The sequence below is a fragment of the Scyliorhinus torazame genome, chromosome 13, assembly GCF_047496885.1.
Source record: "Scyliorhinus torazame isolate Kashiwa2021f chromosome 13, sScyTor2.1, whole genome shotgun sequence".
In the NCBI taxonomy this organism is placed as follows: domain Eukaryota; kingdom Metazoa; phylum Chordata; class Chondrichthyes; order Carcharhiniformes; family Scyliorhinidae; genus Scyliorhinus; species Scyliorhinus torazame.
In genome coordinates this window covers 225,190,135-225,210,092 of record NC_092719.1, presented here as the reverse complement: position 1 = coordinate 225,210,092, position 19,958 = coordinate 225,190,135, and the positions used below count along the sequence as shown (strand labels likewise).

The 19,958-nt window shown below is 52.9% G+C and overlaps 1 protein-coding gene across 1 annotated transcript in view; it reads right to left on the bottom strand.

The window, feature by feature from the left end:
* LOC140388644 (laminin subunit beta-2-like) overlaps window positions 1–19,619 on the bottom strand; it is a 305,667-nt gene extending 286,048 nt beyond the window's left edge. The window contains 1 exon segment of the mRNA XM_072473108.1: window positions 19,320–19,619. Coding sequence (XP_072329209.1) covers window positions 19,320–19,347 — 28 coding nt within the window. The 5' untranslated portion in view covers window positions 19,348–19,619.
* Window positions 19,620–19,958: the final 339 nt, after the last annotated feature.

Here is a 19,958-nt window from a genome sequence, read left to right as displayed (position 1 = left end):
ATGTGGTCCAGAACGGAGTTCTAGGGCCCTACCCCGATCGCATGCGCCCCCTCATGGAACTCCCCCTCCCCCACTGCCCCAAGGCCCTCAAACGATGCCTGGGGTTCTTTTTGTATTACGCCCAGTGGGTCCCAAACTATGCGGACAAGGCCCGCCCACTCATCCACTCCACAGTTTTTCCCCTGACGTCCGAGCCTCACCAGGCCTTCAACCGTATCAAGGCCGACATCGCCAAGGTCGCGATGCACGCAGTCGACGAGACACTCCCCTTCCAAGTTGAGAGCGATGCGTCAGACGTCGCTCTGGCCGCCACCCTCAGCCAGACAGGCAGGCCCGTGGCATTCTTTTCCCGCACCCTCCATGCCTCCGAAATTCGGCACTCCTCCGTCGAAAAGGAGGCCTAAGCGATCGTTGAAGCTGTGTGGCATTGGAGGCATTACCTGGCCGGCAGGAGATTCACTCTCCTCACTGAGCAACGGTCGGTTGCTTTCATGTTTAACAACACTCAGCAGGGCAAGATCAAAAACGATAAAATCTTGAGGTGGAGGATTGAGCTCTCCACCTACAATTCCGACTCCGGACCCTGCACGACAATCTCTGTCACCCGGGAGTCACACGTTTGTACCACTTCATTAAGGCCCGCAACCTGCCCTACTCCATCGAGGAAGTCAGGGCTGTCACCAGAGACTGCCAGGTCTGCGCGGAGTGTAAACCGCACTTCTACCGGCCAGACCGTGCGCGCCTGGTGAAGGCCTCCCGCCCTTTGAACGCCTCAGCGTGGACTTCAAAGGGCCCCTCCCCTCCACCGACCGCAACACGTACTTTCTTAATGTGGTTGACGGGTATTTCCGATTCCCCTTCGCCGTCCCATGCCCCGTACTGTTCGGTTTCCCCGCCTACGTCCACAGCGACCGGGGATCCTCATTTATGAGCGAGGAGCTGCGCAAGTACCTGCTCAACAGGGGCATTGCCTCGAGCAGGACGACCAGCTACAACCCCCGGGGAAACGAGAGAATGGGATGGTCTGGAGGGCCGTCCAGCTGGCCCTACGGTCCAGAAATCTCCCGGCCTCCCACTGGCAGGAGATCCTCCCCGACGCACTTCACTCCATTCGGTCGCTCCTGTGCACCGCGACCAACGGAACCCCCCATGAACGTCTCTTTGCCTTCCCCAGGAAGCCCACCTCCGGGGTTTCCCTCCCAACGTGGCTGGCAGCTCCAGGACCCGTTCTCCTCCGCAAGCACGTGCAGCTCCACAAGGCGGACCCGTTGGTTGAGAGGGTACAGCTACTCCATGCGAACCCGCAGTACGCCGGCGTAGCGTACCCCGACGGCCGCCAAGACACAGTCTCCCTCAGGGATCTGGCACCAGCTGGGTCCCCACACCCCCCCTCTGCCCCAGCGCCACCCTCCCCTCCCCCGGCGCACCCGACCGCAGCCCCCTCTCCAGGACAATCGGATTGTCCTGTTCTGATCAAAAGAAACAATCCTGTTACTTTCTGACTGTAGGATGTCTTTGCTCTAAACCACCACCCCCCCGCCCCCACCACCACCGATCCACTTGCAAATCTACCCAGTGCGGGGAGTGATCTGAAACCACGATTGTCGATAACCCGAGCCGATGTCCCCCGCCAGCTGCTTCGTGTCCACCACGAAGAAATCAATCCGGGAATACACCTGGTGCACATGGGAAAACCCCTTCGCCCTCGGCCTCCCAAACGTTCATGGGTCCAATCCCCCCCCCATGTGCTCCATGAACCCCTTCAGCTCCTTCACCACCGCCCACACTCTCCCCGACCTCGAGCTTGGGCAGTCCGAACCTGGTTCAATAATGGGCAGCACGGTGGCACTAGGGTGGCAGGGTGGTTAACGCTGCTGCCTTGCGGCTCCGGGGGCCCCGGGTTTGGTTCCAGACTCGGGTGACTGTGCGGAGTCTGCACGTCCTCCCCGTGTCTGCGTGGGTTTCCTCCGGGTGCTCCGGTTTCCTCCCACGATCCAAAGACGCGCAGGTTAGGTGGATTGGTGATGATAAATTGCCCCATAGGCGTCCAAAAGGTTAGGTGGGGTTACGGGGATAGAGTGGATCCGGTAGTTTGAGGAGGGTGCTCTTTCCAAGGCCCGGTGCAGACTTGATGGGCTGAATGGCCTCCTTCTAGACTGTAAATTCTATGATGTATGATCGCACTGTCCCCATCAAACTCCAGTGAGATTCCAGCTTCAGCTGAAAATAACATTACAGGGGAACAGGGGGCGTGAATCTGGCCACCAGCCAGCGACAATCTCAGGAAATGTTCCATTTCATGCAGCGTTTGAGGTTGGGAATAGACTGGTTGTTAAATCAGATACAATACAAGAAGCAGGAAGGGTCGGGAGAGGGCGGGAAAACATTCTGCTTCCTGCTGGACTCAGGGCGAAAGGCAGTCCCAAATTCCAACACTTTCTACAGCTGACTTGTCCAGTCAGTCTTTTCCTCCGGTTCTGTTGTTTATTGTGGATATTATTGGAACTTGGGAATATTTTACAGGAGAACTTGTATTTATGAAGCACATTTAACAGAATGAAATGTCCCGAGGGGCTTCACAGGGCCATTATAAAGATAAAAATGACACTGGACATTTAGCAAGACATGAGGGCAGGTGGATGAAGATTTCGGGATAGAGTTTGCCTTTGGGAGCCTCTCAACAGGAGGTCAGAGAGGTGAAGAGGTTTAGGGACAGAATTCCCGAGTTACCGGCCAGGCAGCTGAAAACACAACCACCAATGGGAGAGCGATTAAAATTGGGGAGAGCAGAATTAGATGAGTTCAGGTAGGTCATGAGGGTTGTGGGACTGGAGGAGATTACGTCGGTAGAAAGGGATGAAGACATGGAGAGATTTGCAAACAAGCACGAGAATTTTAATATCAAGGTGTGGATTAACTGGGAGTTAGACAGGTCAGCGAGCTACTGCTCCTTCGCTAATCCCCCAGAGTCCAGGCTGACTTGTTCCAGACTAACAGTGAGTTGTCAGGTGGCTGAGGAGTGAACTGTGTGAGTCACAGTCTCTGTCGCAGGAGGAGACGGCGGCTGCAGCAGCGGGCGGGGCAGACGGTGGGTGTTGGAGTGGGTGGGGCAGACGGTGGGTGTTGGAGCGGGTGGGGCTGACGGTGGGTGTTGGAGCGGGTGAGCAGACGGTGGGTGTTGGAGCGGGTGGGGCAGACGGTGGGTGTTGGAGCGGGTGGGGCTGACGGTGGGTGTTGGAGCGGGCGGGGCAGACGGTGGGTGTTGGAGCGGGTGAGCAGACGGTGGGTGTTGGAGCGGGCGGGGCAGACGGTGGGTGTTGGAGCGGGTGAGCAGACGGTGGGTGTTGGAGCGGGCGGGGCAGGCGGTGGGTGTTGGAGCGGGTGAGCAGACGGTGGGTGTTGGAGCGGGCGGGGCAGGCGGTGGGTGTTGGAGCGGGTGAGCAGACGGTGGGTGTTGGAGCGGGCGGGGCAGGCGGTGGGTGTTGGAGCGGGTGAGCAGACGGTGGGTGTTGGAGCGGGTGAGCAGGCGGTGGGTGTTGGAGCGGGCGGGGCAGGCGGTGGGTGTTGGAGCGGGCGGGGCAGACGGTGGGTGTTGGAGCGGGCGGGGCAGACGGTGGGTGTTGGAGCGGGCGGGGCAGACGGTGGGTGTTGGAGCGGGTGGGGCAGGCGGTGGGTGTTGGAGCGGGTGGGGCAGGCGGTGGGCGGAGGAGCGGGTGGGGCAGGCGGTGGGCGTTGGAGCTGGCGGGGCAGGCGGTGGGTGTTGGAGCGGGTGGGGCAGGCGGTGGGCGGAGGAGCGGGTGGGGCAGGCGGTGGGTGTTGGAGCGGGTGGGGCAGGCGGTGGGCGGAGGAGCGGGTGGGGCAGACGGTGGGTGTTGGAGCGGGCGGGGCAGACGGTGGGTGTTGGAGCAGGTGGGGCAGGCGGTGGGTGTTGGAGCGGGTGGGGCAGACGGTGGGTGTTGGAGCGGGTGGGGCAGACGGTGGGTGTTGGAGCGGGCGGGGCAGACGGTGGGTGTTGGAGCGGGTGAGCAGACGGTGGGTGTTGGAGCGGGCGGGGCAGACGGTGGGTGTTGGAGCGGGTGGGGCAGACGGTGGGTGTTGGAGCGGGCGGGGCAGACGGTGGGTGTTGGAGCGGGTGAGCAGACGGTGGGTGTTGGAGCGGGTGAGCAGACGGTGGGTGTTGGAGCGGGTGGGGCAGACGGTGGGTGTTGGAGCGGGTGGGGCTGACGGTGGGTGTTGGAGCGGGCGGGGCAGACGGTGGGTGTTGGAGCGGGTGAGCAGACGGTGGGTGTTGGAGCGGGCGGGGCAGACGGTGGGTGTTGGAGCGGGTGAGCAGACGGTGGGTGTTGGAGCGGGCGGGGCAGGCGGTGGGTGTTGGAGCGGGTGAGCAGACGGTGGGTGTTGGAGCGGGTGGGGCAGGCGGTGGGTGTTGGAGCGGGTGGGGCAGACGGTGGGTGTTGGAGCGGGTGGGGCAGACGGTGGGTGTTGGAGCGGGTGAGCAGACGGTGGGTGTTGGAGCGGGTGGGGCAGACGGTGGGTGTTGGAGCGGGTGGGGCAGACGGTGGGTGTTGGAGCGGGCGGGTGAGCAGATGGTGGGTGTTGGAGCGGGTGGGGCAGGCGGTGGGTGTTGGAGCGGGTGGGGCAGACGGTGGGTGTTGGAGCGGGTGGGCAGGAGGTGGGTGTTGGAGCGGGTGGGGCAGACAGTGGGTGTTGGAGCGGGTGGGGCAGGCGGTGGGTGTTGGAGCGGGCGAGGCAGACGGTGGGTGTTGGAGCGGGTGGGGCAGGCGGTGGGTGTTGGAGCGGGTGGGGCAGACGGTGGGTGTTGGAGCGGGTGGGCAGGAGGTGGGTGTTGGAGCGGGTGGGGCAGACGGTGGGTGTTGGAGCGGGTGAGCAGACGGTGGGTGTTGGAGCGGGTGGGGCAGGCGGTGGGTGTTGGAGCGGGTGGGGCAGACGGTGGGTGTTGGAGCGGGTGGGGCAGACGGTGGGTGTTGGAGCGGGCGGGTGAGCAGATGGTGGGTGTTGGAGCGGGTGGGGCAGGCGGTGGGTGTTGGAGCGGGTGGGGCAGGCGGTGGGTGTTGGAGCGGGTGGGGCAGACAGTGGGTGTTGGAGCGGGCGGGGCAGACGGTGGGTGTTGGAGCGGGCGGGGCAGACTGAGGGTGTTGGAGCGGGTGGGGCAGACGGTGGGTGTTGGAGCGGGTGGGGCAGACGGTGGGTGTTGGAGCGGGTGGGGCAGGCGGTGGGCGGAGGAGCGGGCGGGGCAGACGGTGGGTGTTGGAGCGGGCGGGGCAGACGGTGGGTGTTGGAGCGGGTTGGGCAGGCGGTGGGTGTTGGAGCGGGTGGGGCAGGCGGTGGGTGTTGGAGCAGGCGGGGCAGACGGTGGGTGTTGGAGTGGGTGGGCAGACGGTGGGTATTGGAGCGGGTGGGGCAGGCGGTGGGTGTTGGAGCGGGTGGGGCAGACGGTGGGTGTTGGAGCGGGTGGGGCAGGCGGTGGGTGTTGGAGCGGGTGGGGCAGATGGTGGGTGTTGGAGCGGGCGGGGCAGGCGGTGGGTGTTGGAGCAGGTGGGGCAGGCAGTGGGTGTTGGAGTGGGTGGGGCAGACGGTAGTTGGAGCGGGTGGGGCAGACGGTGGGTGTTGGAGCGGGAGGGGCAGGTGATGGGTGTTGGAGCAGGTGAGCAGACGGTGGGTGTTGGAGCGGGTGGGGCAGACAGTGGGTGTTGGAGCAGGCGGGGCAGACGGTGGGTGTTGGAGTGGGTGGGCAGACGGTGGGTGTTGGAGCGGGTGGGGCAGACAGTGGGTGTTGGAGCAGGCGGGGCAGAAGGTGGGTGTTGGAGTGGGTGGGCAGACGGTGGGTATTGGAGCGGGTGGGGCAGGCGGTGGCTGTTGGAGCGGGTGGGCAGAAGGTGGGTGTTTGAGCGGGTGGGGCAGACGGTGGGTATTGGAGAGGGTGGGCAGAAGGTGGGTGTTTGAGCGGGTGGGGCAGACGGTGGGTGTTGGAGCGGGTGGGGCAGACGGTGGGTGTTGGAGCGGGTGGGCAGAAGGTGGGTGTTTGAGCGGGTGGGGCAGACGGTGGGTGTGGGAGCGGGTGGGGCAGACGGTGGGTGTTGGAGCGGGCGGGGCAGACGGTGGGTGTTGGAGCGGGTGGGGCAGACGGTGGGTGTTGGAGCGGGTGGGGCAGGCGGTGGGTGTTGGAGCGGGCGGGGCAGACGCTGGGTGTTGGAGCGGGTGGGGCAGACGGTGGGTGTTGGAGCGGGCGGGGCAGACGGTGGGTATTGGAGCGGGTGGGGCAGACGGTGGGTATTGGAGCGGGTGGGGCAGACGGTGGGTATTGGAGCGGGTGGGGCAGACGGTGGGTGTTGGAGCGGGCGGGGCAGACGGTGGGTGTTGGAGCGGGCGGGGCAGACGGTGGGTGTTGGAGCGGGTGGGGCAGACGGTGGGTGTTGGAGCGGGTGGGGCAGACGGTGGGTGTTGGAGCGGGTGGGGCAGGCGGTGGGTACGGTGCCGGGATTTGCCAAATGCTCCTTTTGCTGACGACGTTGGTCTTCAGTATGTCTCGGCGATGATACCCGAGCCGTTCAGCTCCTTCCCGAATGCTTTTACTCCCCTTCTGATGATCTTGGTCCAAGGATTCCCAAGTGTTGGTGGGAACATTGCACTTTTTCAAGGAGGCTTTGAGGGTGACCTTGAGGGTTTCCTCAGCCCTCCTGGGGCCCGCCTGCCACGTCGAAGCTCTGAGTGTTTCAGGAGTCTCGTGCCAGGCACGTGGACGATGTGGCCGCCTAGCGGGCTGATCGAGTGGGGTCAGTGTTGGGGATGTTGGCCGGAGTGAGGACACTAACGTTGGTGTGCTCATCCTGCCAATGTATTTACAGGGTCTTGCCGAGGCAGGTGTCTGCTGTACATAGTCCACATCTCTGAGGCATATAGGAGGGGAGTGATCACTACTGCTGTACAGGCCATGGGCTCGGGCCTGCGTCTGTGGTCCTGGTCTTCAAACACTCTCCTCCTCCGATGACCGAAGGCGGTGCTGATCATCATCCTCGATGTGTGCCTTATTGGCACCAGGTTCCCACAGTCTGGAAAGTGGCCCACGTTGTCCAAGCCCTAGTCGTGCATTTTGATAACCACGCAGCTGTCCTGTGTGATGGGGTCACTTTGGTATTGGACTTTTGTCTTACGGATGTTTAGTGTAAATCCCACATTCCCGTATGCCTTGGTGTGATGAATGTATGAATTTCAGATATATTGTATTATCTGCATTTAGTGCAGTAAGGGTTAAAAGCCCGGGTTAGTGTGTTTGACTACTGCGGCAGTGGTTTTAAAGAATCAAGGTGGGAGCCATGGGTGGACGTCCCCCTCGATCGCCTGCTGCCTGGACCTGTTAATGGCAAGTTTCGCCAGGCCCAGGAGTAGGTTTAATCCTGGGTCAAAAGATTTTGGGAGCCAGGGGTGCCATTAAAGCATTGTAACATGCTTGGCTTAATGGAATGTTGTTTGGATGAAGGGGATTCCCTGTGGAGTTAATTAGATTTCAGTTTGTAAGATGATGTAATTACTGGGAGGAGCCACGGTATCAGGAATTTTGTAGGAAAGCAGTGTTGGTTGAGTTTTAGATGGGAGCAGAAGTAAAGCATCTCAGTTCAGTTAAAGATACGCCTGTAGCTAGATGAGCAGGTTCTTCCCAAGCAGCTCAGAAGAGTGTGAAGGGAAGGTGAGCTGAACCAGCTGGAGCAGCTTTTGAAGAAATACAGTCGGTATTCCTGCATGGTCCTGACAGGACTCTTCTTTCAAGCAACTGGCCGGCCTTCGCGGCCCACGCTGGTCAGCCTTCGTGTCACACGCCTTCTGACCTTTGACACACAAACCACATTCGCTTACCTTTTAATGCGAAGGGGGAGCCTGCTTGGTCCTCACAAGCTCACTCCAATCAGGTTCACAGGCGGAGAGGGCAATGCGCAGATCAGGTACCGACTTCAGCCAGTTCCTTTGTGCCATCTTCATCTTTATGAAAATGGAAAATCCAACCTCGCACATGTAGGTCGGCATGAAGGGCAATAGCAACAAAATGCTTGTTTTACTCAGCACTGGATACTCCTGAGAAATGCTACACCAGAATGCTGACAGCTAATGAGCTTTTGGCAAGTTTTTAATGCGGTATTGTAGGTAAGCTGCAGCAGCATAGTCTTTTCATTTGGAGTCAGCTTTAAGTTGATAACTGACTCTGGCGTCTCAACTGCAAAAGGAATTTTTCACCCACCACTTCTCTTTCAAATTCTGAAACCTCTCATTTTCAGTATTCCACTGCATGTAACACCTATGGGCTTTGCCTCCTTATTTGCAATGGCACAACTGACAAAATCATACCTCAAGAAATCATCTTTATATTTCCTTGTTCCGAATTAAGTTTCTTTTTGTTAATCAGAGGCCCTGGAGCTCTAACACTACCACTGCATTGCCTGGACTCTCCTGAGCAGCTCCGTCACCTGTCCTACACCCGCCCGTGGGTCGTGACGCTGAGTTTGAAAATCCCTGCTGGAAAGTAGATATTCCTGAGAGCAAACTGTATTTAATAGTGGATTGAGAGCTGAGATTTATTTTGTTGTTTGAGTGGGAATAAAGATAGCAGTTAAGGGTTATTGTGTCACTGTATTGATTAGCATGGTTTCAGGGGGAACTGTAAGCTATTTCTGGTGTGATGTTAAAGATATTTTAATACTGTGTTAGTAATAAAGTTTGTTTTAATGTACCACATTCCTATTATGCGTGAAATAATAATCTTTATTATTGTCACAAGTAGGCTTACATTAACACTGCAATGAAGTTACTGTGAAAAGCCCCTAGTCGCCACATTCCGGCGCCTGTTCGGGTACACGGAGGGAGAATTCAGAATGTCCAAATTACCTAACAGCGCGTCTTTCGGGACTTGTGGGAGGAAACCGGAGCACCCGGAGGAAACCCACACAGACACGGGGAGAAGGTGCAGACTCCGCACAGAGTCACCAGAGGCCGGAATTGAACCCCGGTCCCTGGAGCTGTGAGGCAGCAGTGCTAACCACTGTGCTACTCTGCCGCCCTATCGCTCCTGGAGCGAAGTATCCTGTCCTCCCAGTCTTACAAAGTTAAAATAAAATATTGGGGTTTCTGTCCAGTATGTAAGTCACTGCTGGGGTCTGGCCCAGGATCGGAATAGGGGGTGGGCAGTGGGTGTGGGGGTGGGGGGGGGGGGGCAGGGGGGGAGGGGGTGAGATTGGGCTCATGGGGAGAGAACACAATTGTTACTGGGATTTGCTCCTTCTCGGGCAGATATCTTTGTTCAGACACTGGGCCTAATTGTTTATTTGATTTCACAGTTTTCAAAATAACAAAATGCTGCAAAGATTTTCTTTGCAGGAAATGATTTTTTTCTGTTTAGTTAATCGTTCCCATGGTTGAGAGCATCGCCAATAACACAAGAGAGGTTCGACACCACCTAGGACAAAGCAGCCGCTTGATCACACCCCAACCAACTTCACCATTCACTCCCTCCACCACAGTGGAGCCGCGAGTACCATGTACAAGAGGCACTGTGGGAACTCACCAAGGGTCTTCCAAACCCACGACCTCTACCATCTAGAAGGACAGGACAACAGTCACATTGGGAACACTGCCACTTGGAGGTTCTGTCCCAAGTTACTCATCACCCTGGAAATATACCGCTCCTTCACTGTCGCTGGGTCAAAATCATGGAACTCCCCTCTGTACAGTGTGGGTCCCCTCTGTACAGTGTGGGTCCCCTCTGTACAGTGTGGGTGTACCTCTGTACAGTGTGGGTCCCCTCTGTACAGTGCGGGTCCCCTCTGTACAGTGTGGGTCCCCTCTGTACAGTGTGGGTCCCCTCTGTACAGTGCGGGTCCCCTCTGTACAGTGTGGGTCCCCTCTGTACAGTGTGGGTCCCCTCTGTACAGTGCGGGTCCCCTCTGTACAGTGTGGGTGTACCTCTGTACAGTGTGGGTCCCCTCTGTACAGTGTGGGTCCCCTCTGTACAGTGCGGGTCCCCTCTGTACAGTGCGGGTCCCCTCTGTACAGTGTGGGTGTACCGACACCACACAGACCGCAGCGGTTCAAAAAGACGTTTGGATCTCATGAATTCTGAAAAAGTCACACTCTCAAAAATAAGCAAATGAGCATATACACAGATACACGCATTCACACAAACATACACGCATACACACATAAACATACACACAGATACACGCATTCACACAAACATACACACAGATACACGCATACACACATAAACATACACACAGATACACGCATTCACACAAACATACACACAGATACACGCATACACACATAAACATACACACAGATACACGCATTCACACAAACATACACACAGATACACGCATACACACATAAACATACACACAGATACACGCAGTCACACATAAACATACACACAGATACACGCATACACACATAAACATACACACAGATACACGCATTCACACAAACATACACACAGATACACGCATGCACACATAAACATACACACAGATACACGCATACACACATAAACATACACACAGATACACGCATTCACACAAAAACATACACACAGATACACGCATACACACATAAACATACGCAGATACACGCATTCACACAAACATACACACAGATACACGCATACACACATAAACATACACACAGATACACGCATACACACATAAACATACACACAGATACACGCATACACACATAAACATACACACAGATACACGCATACACACAAACATACACACAGATACACGCATTCACACAAACATACACACAGATACACGCATACACACATAAACATACACACAGATACACGTATTCACACAAACATACACACAGATACACGCATACACACATAAACATACACACAGATACACGCATTCACACATAAACACACAGATACACGCATTCACACATAAACATACACACAGATACACGCATACACACATACACATACACACAGATACACGCATTCACACATAAACATACACACAGATACACGCATACAAAAATACACACAGATACACGCATTCACACATAAACATACACACAGATACACGCATTCACACATAAACATACACACAGATACACGCATTCACACATAAACATATACACAGATACACGCATTCACACAAACATACACACAGATACACGCATACACACATAAACATCCACACAGATACACGCATTCACACATAAACATACACACAGATACACGCATACACACATAAATATACACACAGATACACGCATACACACATAAACATACACACAGATACACGCATTCACACAAACATACAAACAGATACACGCATACACACATAAACATACACACAGATACACGCATTCACACAAACATACACAGATACACGCATACACACATAAACATACACACAGATACACGCATTCACACATGAACATACACACAGATACACGCATTCACACATAAACACACAGATACACGCATTCACACATAAACATACACACAGATACACGCATACACACATACACATACACACAGATACACGCATTCACGCATAAACATACACACAGATACACGATTACAAAAATACACACAGATACACGCATTCACACATAAACATACACACAGATACACGCATTCACACAAACATACACACAGATACACGCATTCACACATAAACATACACACAGATACACGCATTCACACAAACATATACACAGATACACGCATTCACACAAACATACACGCAGATACACGCATACACACATAAACATACACACAGATACACGCATTCACACATAAACATATACACAGATACACGCATTCACACAAACATACACACAGATACACGCATACACATATAAACATACACACAGATACACGCATTCACACATAAACATACACACAGATACACGCATTCACACAAACATACACACAGATACACGCATACACACATAAACATACACACAGATACACGCATTCACACATAAACATACACACAGATACACGCATTCACACATCAACATACACACAGATACACACATTCACACATAAACATACACAGATACACGCATACACACATACACATACACACAGATACACGCATTCACACATAAACATACACACAGATACACGCATTCACACAAACAAACACACAGATACACGCATACACACATACACACAGATACACGCATACACATATAAACATACACACAGATACACGCATTCACACATAAACATACACACAGATACACGCATTCACACAAACATACACACAGATACACGCATACACATATAAACATACACACAGATACACGCATTCACACATAAACATACACACAGATACACGCATTCACACATAAACATACACACAGATACACGCATTCACACAAACATACACACAGATACACGCATACACACATACACATACACACAGATACACGCATTCACACATAAACATACACAGATACACGCATACAAAAATACACACAGATACACGCATTCACACATAAACATACACACAGATACACGCATTCACACATAAACATCCAGACAGATACACGCATTCACACATAAACATATACACAGATACACGCATTCACACAAACATACACACAGATACACGCATACACACATAAACATACACACAGATACACGCATTCACACATAAACATATACACAGATACACGCATTCACACAAACATACACACAGATACACGCATACACATATAAACATACACACAGATACACGCATTCACACATAAACATACACACAGATACACGCATTCACACAAACATACACACAGATACACGCATACACACATAAACATACACACAGATACACGCATTCACACATAAACATACACACAGATACACGCATACACACATACACATACACACAGATACACGCATTCACACATAAACATACACACAGATACACGCATTCACACAAACAAACACACAGATACACGCATACACACATACACACAGATACACGCATACACATATAAACATACACACAGATACACGCATTCACACATAAACATACACACAGATACACGCATTCACACAAACATACACACAGATACACGCATACACATATAAACATACACACAGATACACGCATTCACACATAAACATACACACAGATACACACATTCCCACAAACATACACACAGACACACGCATACACACATAAACATACACACAGATACACGCATTCACACATAAATATACACACAGATACACGCATTCACACATAAACATACACACAGACACACGCATACAAAAATACACACAGATACACGCATTCACACATAAACATACACACAGATACACGCATTCACACATAAACATATACACAGATACACGCATTCACACAAACATACACACAGATACACGCATACACACATAAACATACACACAGATACACGCATTCACACATAAACATATACACAGATACACGCATTCACACAAACATACACACGGATACACGCATACACATATAAACATACACAGATACACGCATTCACACATAAACATACACACAGATACACGCATTCACACATAAACATACACACAGATACATGCATTCACACATAAACATACACACAGATACACGCATTCACACATAAACATACACACAGATACACGCATTCACACATAAACATACACACAGATACACGCATACAAAAATACACACAGATACACGTAAATGAACATGAAAATGAAATGAAATGAAAATCGCTTATCGTCACACGTAGGCTTCAATGAAGTTACTGTGAAAAGCCCCTAGTCGCCACATTCCAGCGCCTGTTCAGGGAGGCTGGTACGGGAATTGAACCGTGCTGCTGGCCTGCTTTAAAAGCCAGCGATTTAGCCCAGTGTGCTAAACCAGCCCCTACACAGATACACACACACGAGAATACACACAGATACACGTACATTAGCATACATGGATACACGCACACACACACATGAGCATTCACAGATACATGCATTAGCATTCGTGCGTATATATACATGAGCATGTGCACACTCACGCACATACAACTACGCACATACAGATGCACGCATAGGCACACGAGCATATGCGTAGATACATGCATATGCAGATGTGCATACACAGATATAAACATGAGCATACACACATACATGCTTATGCACATGCGTACATGCATACATGCTCATATGGACATGAGCATATGCACACATACTGATAATGGCAGATGCACACTAGCTTATGCATGCTCATATGCACACACGCACATCCGCTCATATGCACACACGCACATCCACTCATATGCACACACGCACATCCGCTCATATGCACACACGCACATCCGCTCATATGCACACACGCTCGTCTGCACACAGGTATATGCACACACATGAACATATACATAAATATTCCAAGAATACACACAAGTCAGAGACAACAGATTTTTCACGTACACAGAGCGGTAAGCAGCTTTTAAAATTTATTTCCATTGCTCCAGGTGAACTGTTCCGAGCTGCATGTTGAGTTGGAATGGAGGTGCTCCCTCCATGCTGTCGCTAAGTAGCAGGACCATTGCAAGTGAATCAGTGAACACCCACCTCCCCCAGCAATGCCCCTCAAAGCGAGGGTTTAATCAATGCTGTTGTGCCTGCCAGCTGCCCAACAGGATTTAGAAACGGAGCACAGCTGGAATTCTGCAGCTCACTCGCTCAGTACAGGAATGCACTGATGGCCTAATAAGCACTTTTCCAAAATAAACCACATACCGTGGCACAGAATAGGGTTACCCACGAACATTCATCCTCACTCCTCGAAAACTCAGACAAAAGCACAAAATACTGGAAACAACCTTTCCTTAAATCAAGACAGCAAAACTAGACGAAGAATTATATAGTGACAGACCCATCCCCACCAGTACTATACCCCAGTGTTATACAGTGACAGACCCATCCCCACCAGTACTGTACCCCAGTGTAACACAGTGACAGACCCGTCCCCACCAGTACTATATCCCAGTGTTATACAGTGACAGACCCGTCCCCACCAGTACTGTACCCCAGTGTTATACAGTGTCAGACCCGTCCCCACCAGTACTGTACCCCAGTGTTATACAGTGACAGACCCGTCCCCACCAGTACTGTACCCCAGTGTTATACAGTGACAGACCCGTACCCACCAGTACTGTACCCCAGTGTTATACAGTGACAGACCCGTCCCCACCAGTACTGTACCCCAGTGTTATACAGTGACAGACCCGTCCCCACCAGTACTGTACCCCAGTGTTATACAGTGACAGACCCGTCCCCACCAGTACTGTACCCCAGTGTTATACAGTGACAGACCCGTCCCCACCAGTACTGTACCCCAGTGTTATACAGTGACAGACCCGTCCCCACCAGTACTGTACCCCAGTGTTATACAGTGACAGACCCGTACCCACCAGTACTGTACCCCAGTGTTATACAGTGACAGACCCATCCCCACCAGTACTGTACCCCAGTGTTATACAGTGACAGACCCGTCTCCACCAGTACTGTACCCCAGTGTTATACAGTGACAGACCCGTCCCCACCAGTGCTGTACCCCAGTGTTATACAGTGACAGACCCGTCCCCAGCAGTACTGTACCCCAGTGTTATACAGTGACAGACCTGTCCCCACCAGCACTGTACCCCAGTGTTATACAGTGACAGACCCGTACCCACCAGTACTGTACCCCAGCGTTATACAGTGACAGATCCATCCCCACCAGTACTGTACCCCAGTGTTATACAGCGACAGACCCGTCCCCACCAGTACTGTACCCCAGTGTTATACAGTGACAGACTCGTCCCCACCAGTACTGTACCCCAGTGTTATACAGTGACAGTCCTGTCCCCACCAATACTGTACCCCAGTGTTATACAGTGACAGACTCGTCCCCACCAGTACTGTACCCCAGTGTTATACAGTGACAGACCTGTCCCCACCAGTACTGTACCCCAGTGTTATACAGTGACAGACTCGTCCCCACCAGTACTGTACCCCAGTGTTATACAGTGACAGATCCATCCCCACCAGTACTGCACCCCAGTGTTATACAGTGACAGACCCGTCCCCATCTGTACTGTACCTCAGTATTATACAGTGACAGACCCGTCCCCACCAGTACTGTACCCCAGTGTTATACAGTGACAGACCTGTCCCCACCAATACTGTACCCCAGTGTTATACAGTGACAGACTCGTCCCCACCAGTACTGTACCCCAGTGTTATACAGTGACAGACCTGTCCCCACCAGTACTGTACCCCAGTGTTATACAGTGACAGACTCGTCCCCACCAGTACTGTACCCCAGTGTTATACAGTGACAGACCCGTCCCCACCAATACTGTACCCCAGTGTTATACTGTGACAGACCCGTCCCCACCAGTACTGTACCCCAGTGTTATACTGTGACAGACCCGTCCCCACCAATACTGTACCCCAGTGTTATACAGTGACAGACCCGTCCCCAACAGTACTGTACCCCAGTGTTGTACAGTGACAGACCCGTCCCCACCAATACTGTATCCCAGTGTTATACAGTGACAGACCCGTCCCCACCAATACTGTACCCGTGTTATACAGTGACAGACCCATCCCCACCAGTACTGTACCCCAGTGTTATACAGTGACAGACCCGTCCCCACCAGTACTGTACCCCAGTGTTATACAGTGACAGACCCATCCCCACCAATACTGTTCCCCAGTGTTATACAGTGACAGACCCATCCCCACCAGTACTGTACCCCAGTGTTATACAGTGACAGACCCGTCCCCACCAGTACTGTACCCCAGTGTTATACAGTGACAGACCCGTCCCCACCAGTACTGTACCCCAGTGTTATACTGTGACAGACCCGTCCCCACCAGTACTGTACCCCAGTGTTATACAGTGACAGACCCGTCCCCACCAATACTGTACCCCAGTGTTATACAGTGACAGACGCGTCCCCACCAGTACTGTACCCCAGTGTTATACAGTGACAGACCCGTCCCCACCAATACTGTATCCCTGTGTTATCCAGTGACAGACCCGTCCCCACCAATACTGTACCCGTGTTATACAGTGACAGACCCGTCCCCACCAATACTGTTCCCCAGTGTTATACAGTGACAGACCCATCCCCACCAGTACTGTACCCCAGTGTTATACAGTGACAGACCCGTCCCCACCAGTACTGTACCCCAGTGTTATACAGTGACAGACCCGTCCCCACCAGTACTGTACCCCAGTGTTATACAGTGACAGACCAATCCCCACCAGGACTGTACCCCAGTGTTATACAGTGACAGACCCGTCCCCACCAGTACTGTACCCCAGTGTTATACAGTGACAGACCCGTCCCCACCAGTACTGTACCCGTGTTATACAGTGACAGACCCATCCCCACCAGTACTGTACCCCAGTGTTATACAGTGACAGATCCGTCCCCACCAGTACTGCACCCCAGTGTTATACAGTGAGAGACCCGTCCCCACCAGTACTGTACCTCAGTGTTACACAGTGACAGACCCATCCCCACCAGTACTGTACCCCAGTGTTATACAGTGACAGACCCGACCCACCAGTACTGTACCCCAGTGTTATACAGTGACAGACCCGTCCCCACCAGTACTGAACCCCAGTGTTATACAGTGACAGACCCGTCCCCACCAGTATTCTACCCCAGTGTTATACAGTGACAGACCTGTCCCCACCAGTACTGTACCCCAGTGTTATACGGTGACAGACCCGTCCCCACCAGTACTGTACCCCAGTGTTATACAGTGACAGACCCATCCCCACCAGTACTGTACCCCAGTGTTATACAGTGACAGACCCATCCCCACCAGTACTCTAACCCAGTGTTATACAGTGACAGACCCATCCCCACCAGTACTCTAACCCAGTGTTATATAGTGACAGACCCATCCCCACAGTACTGTAGCCCAATGTTTTACACTAAGGGCAATTTATCATGGCCAATCCACCAAATCTTCACATCTTTGGACTGTGGGAGGAAACCGGAGCACCCGGAGGAAACCCACGCAGACACAGGGAGAACGTGCAGACTCCGCACAGACAGTGACCCTAGCCGGTAATCGAACCTGGGACCTGGAGCTGTGAAGCAATAGTGCTAACCACTGTGCTACCGTACCGCACCATTTCCTTCTTAAACCGCTGCAGTCCTTGTGGTGTAGCTACACCCACTGTGCTGTTAGGGAGGGAGTTCCAGGATTTTAACCCAGCGACAGTGAAGGAGTATTTCCAAGTCAGGGTGGTGAGTGACTTGGAGGGCTTTCTACATGTGCAGAAGGAGGCCATTCGGCCCATCGAGTCTGCACCAACCCTCTGAAAGAACACCCTACCTAGGCCAACTCCCCCACCCGTTCCCTGTGACCCCACCTAACCTGTACATCTTTAGGAGGAATGCGGAACCTCCAGGTGGTGGGGTTCCCAGGTATCTGCTGCTCTTGCCGTTCTAGACGGTGGTGGTCGTGGGTTTGGAAGGTCCTGTCTGAGGAACCTTGGTGAGTTGCTGCAGTGCATCTTGTAGCTGGTACCCACGGCTGCCGCTGTGTGTCGGTGGGGGAGGGAGTGAATGTTGGATGTGGTGGACGGGGGTCACGGTGGTGCCAATCAAGCGGGCAGCTTTGTCCTGGATGTTGTCAAGTGTTGTTGGAGCTACACTCACCCGGGGAATAGAGTCACGTTAAAGTCAGATAGGAATTGTCACTGAGCAGAGAGGCTTCAAGGAGCTCAGAGAGCAGAATTACTTCAGGAATCAGAGGGGGGAAAGTCAACAACATCCTCGATGAATGGAGCTGGAATTCCAGGGATGAATTCAATGCAAGGGCTGGAACCTGGAGAGGCGAAAGCTTGGGGAGAAACAGGGGGGTTAGTTTGGGAATCTGTTGTGGCATCCCACATACTCCTATATTAGGAATCAGCAATCTAATGTGTTTTTAGTCCTCTCTGGAATGTATAGCAGTGACATGGCAGTGAAGGGAACTGAGGCAGATAGATTCCTGTGTGACACTCACCGCACACACGTTACAGCTGTGGCTGAGGGCAGACTCGCCCCTCTGGATACAATCTATAAAAACTCATTTTAAAATGGTGCCAATCCACAAACAAACCTTTTTACTGAATCCGACCCACTCATCACCCCAGTGGGAAAAGAACTCGCGGTCAGAACAGCAACAAAACTCATCTGGGAGCCTCGCACAGCTTCTGGCTTTAGCAATGCACAACTTTTATTAAAGTTGCAATGAAACATTTTTGCCCACTACTCACCGCAGAATAGAAGGAGCAGAACGTTCATGTTGTTCGGGTGTGGGTGTTAACGGTTGCGGAGAGCTGCAACTGCAACTTCCTGCTCTCCAAGCGCAGCTCCTGGTGTTTGCAACTTTTGGGAAAGTTTGGGTGGGAAGCAGACAGGATGGAAACTTCCTCCAGAAGCACCTGTCAGATCGCTCGCTGCAAACTTCACCCTGCAGCCTCCCGCCCAGGGCTGCTACTGACACCTTGGAAACTGATCCCAAACTGGTGTCAATGTCTCTGCCCCCAGCCCATCAGCCGCAGTCTGCCAGCCCTCACTCCCAACTCTCTCCACACACACAGCAGCGAGAGAGCAAAATACCGCCCTGGATCAGAGCTGGGACAGGAGTCAGACACAGCCCGCAACTGTCTGGGAGGGAGTCTGGAGTCAGACACAGCCCGCAACTGTCTGGGAGGGAGTCTGGAGTCAGACACAGCCTTCAACTGTCTGGGAGGGAGTCTGGAGTCAGACACAGCCCGCAACTGTCTGGGAGGGAGTCTGGAGTCAGACACAGCCCGCAACTGTCTGGGAGGGAGTCTGGAGTCAGACACAGCCTTCAACTGTCTGGGAGGGAGTCTGGGAGTGAGTCTGGAGTCTGGGAGTGAGTCTGGAGT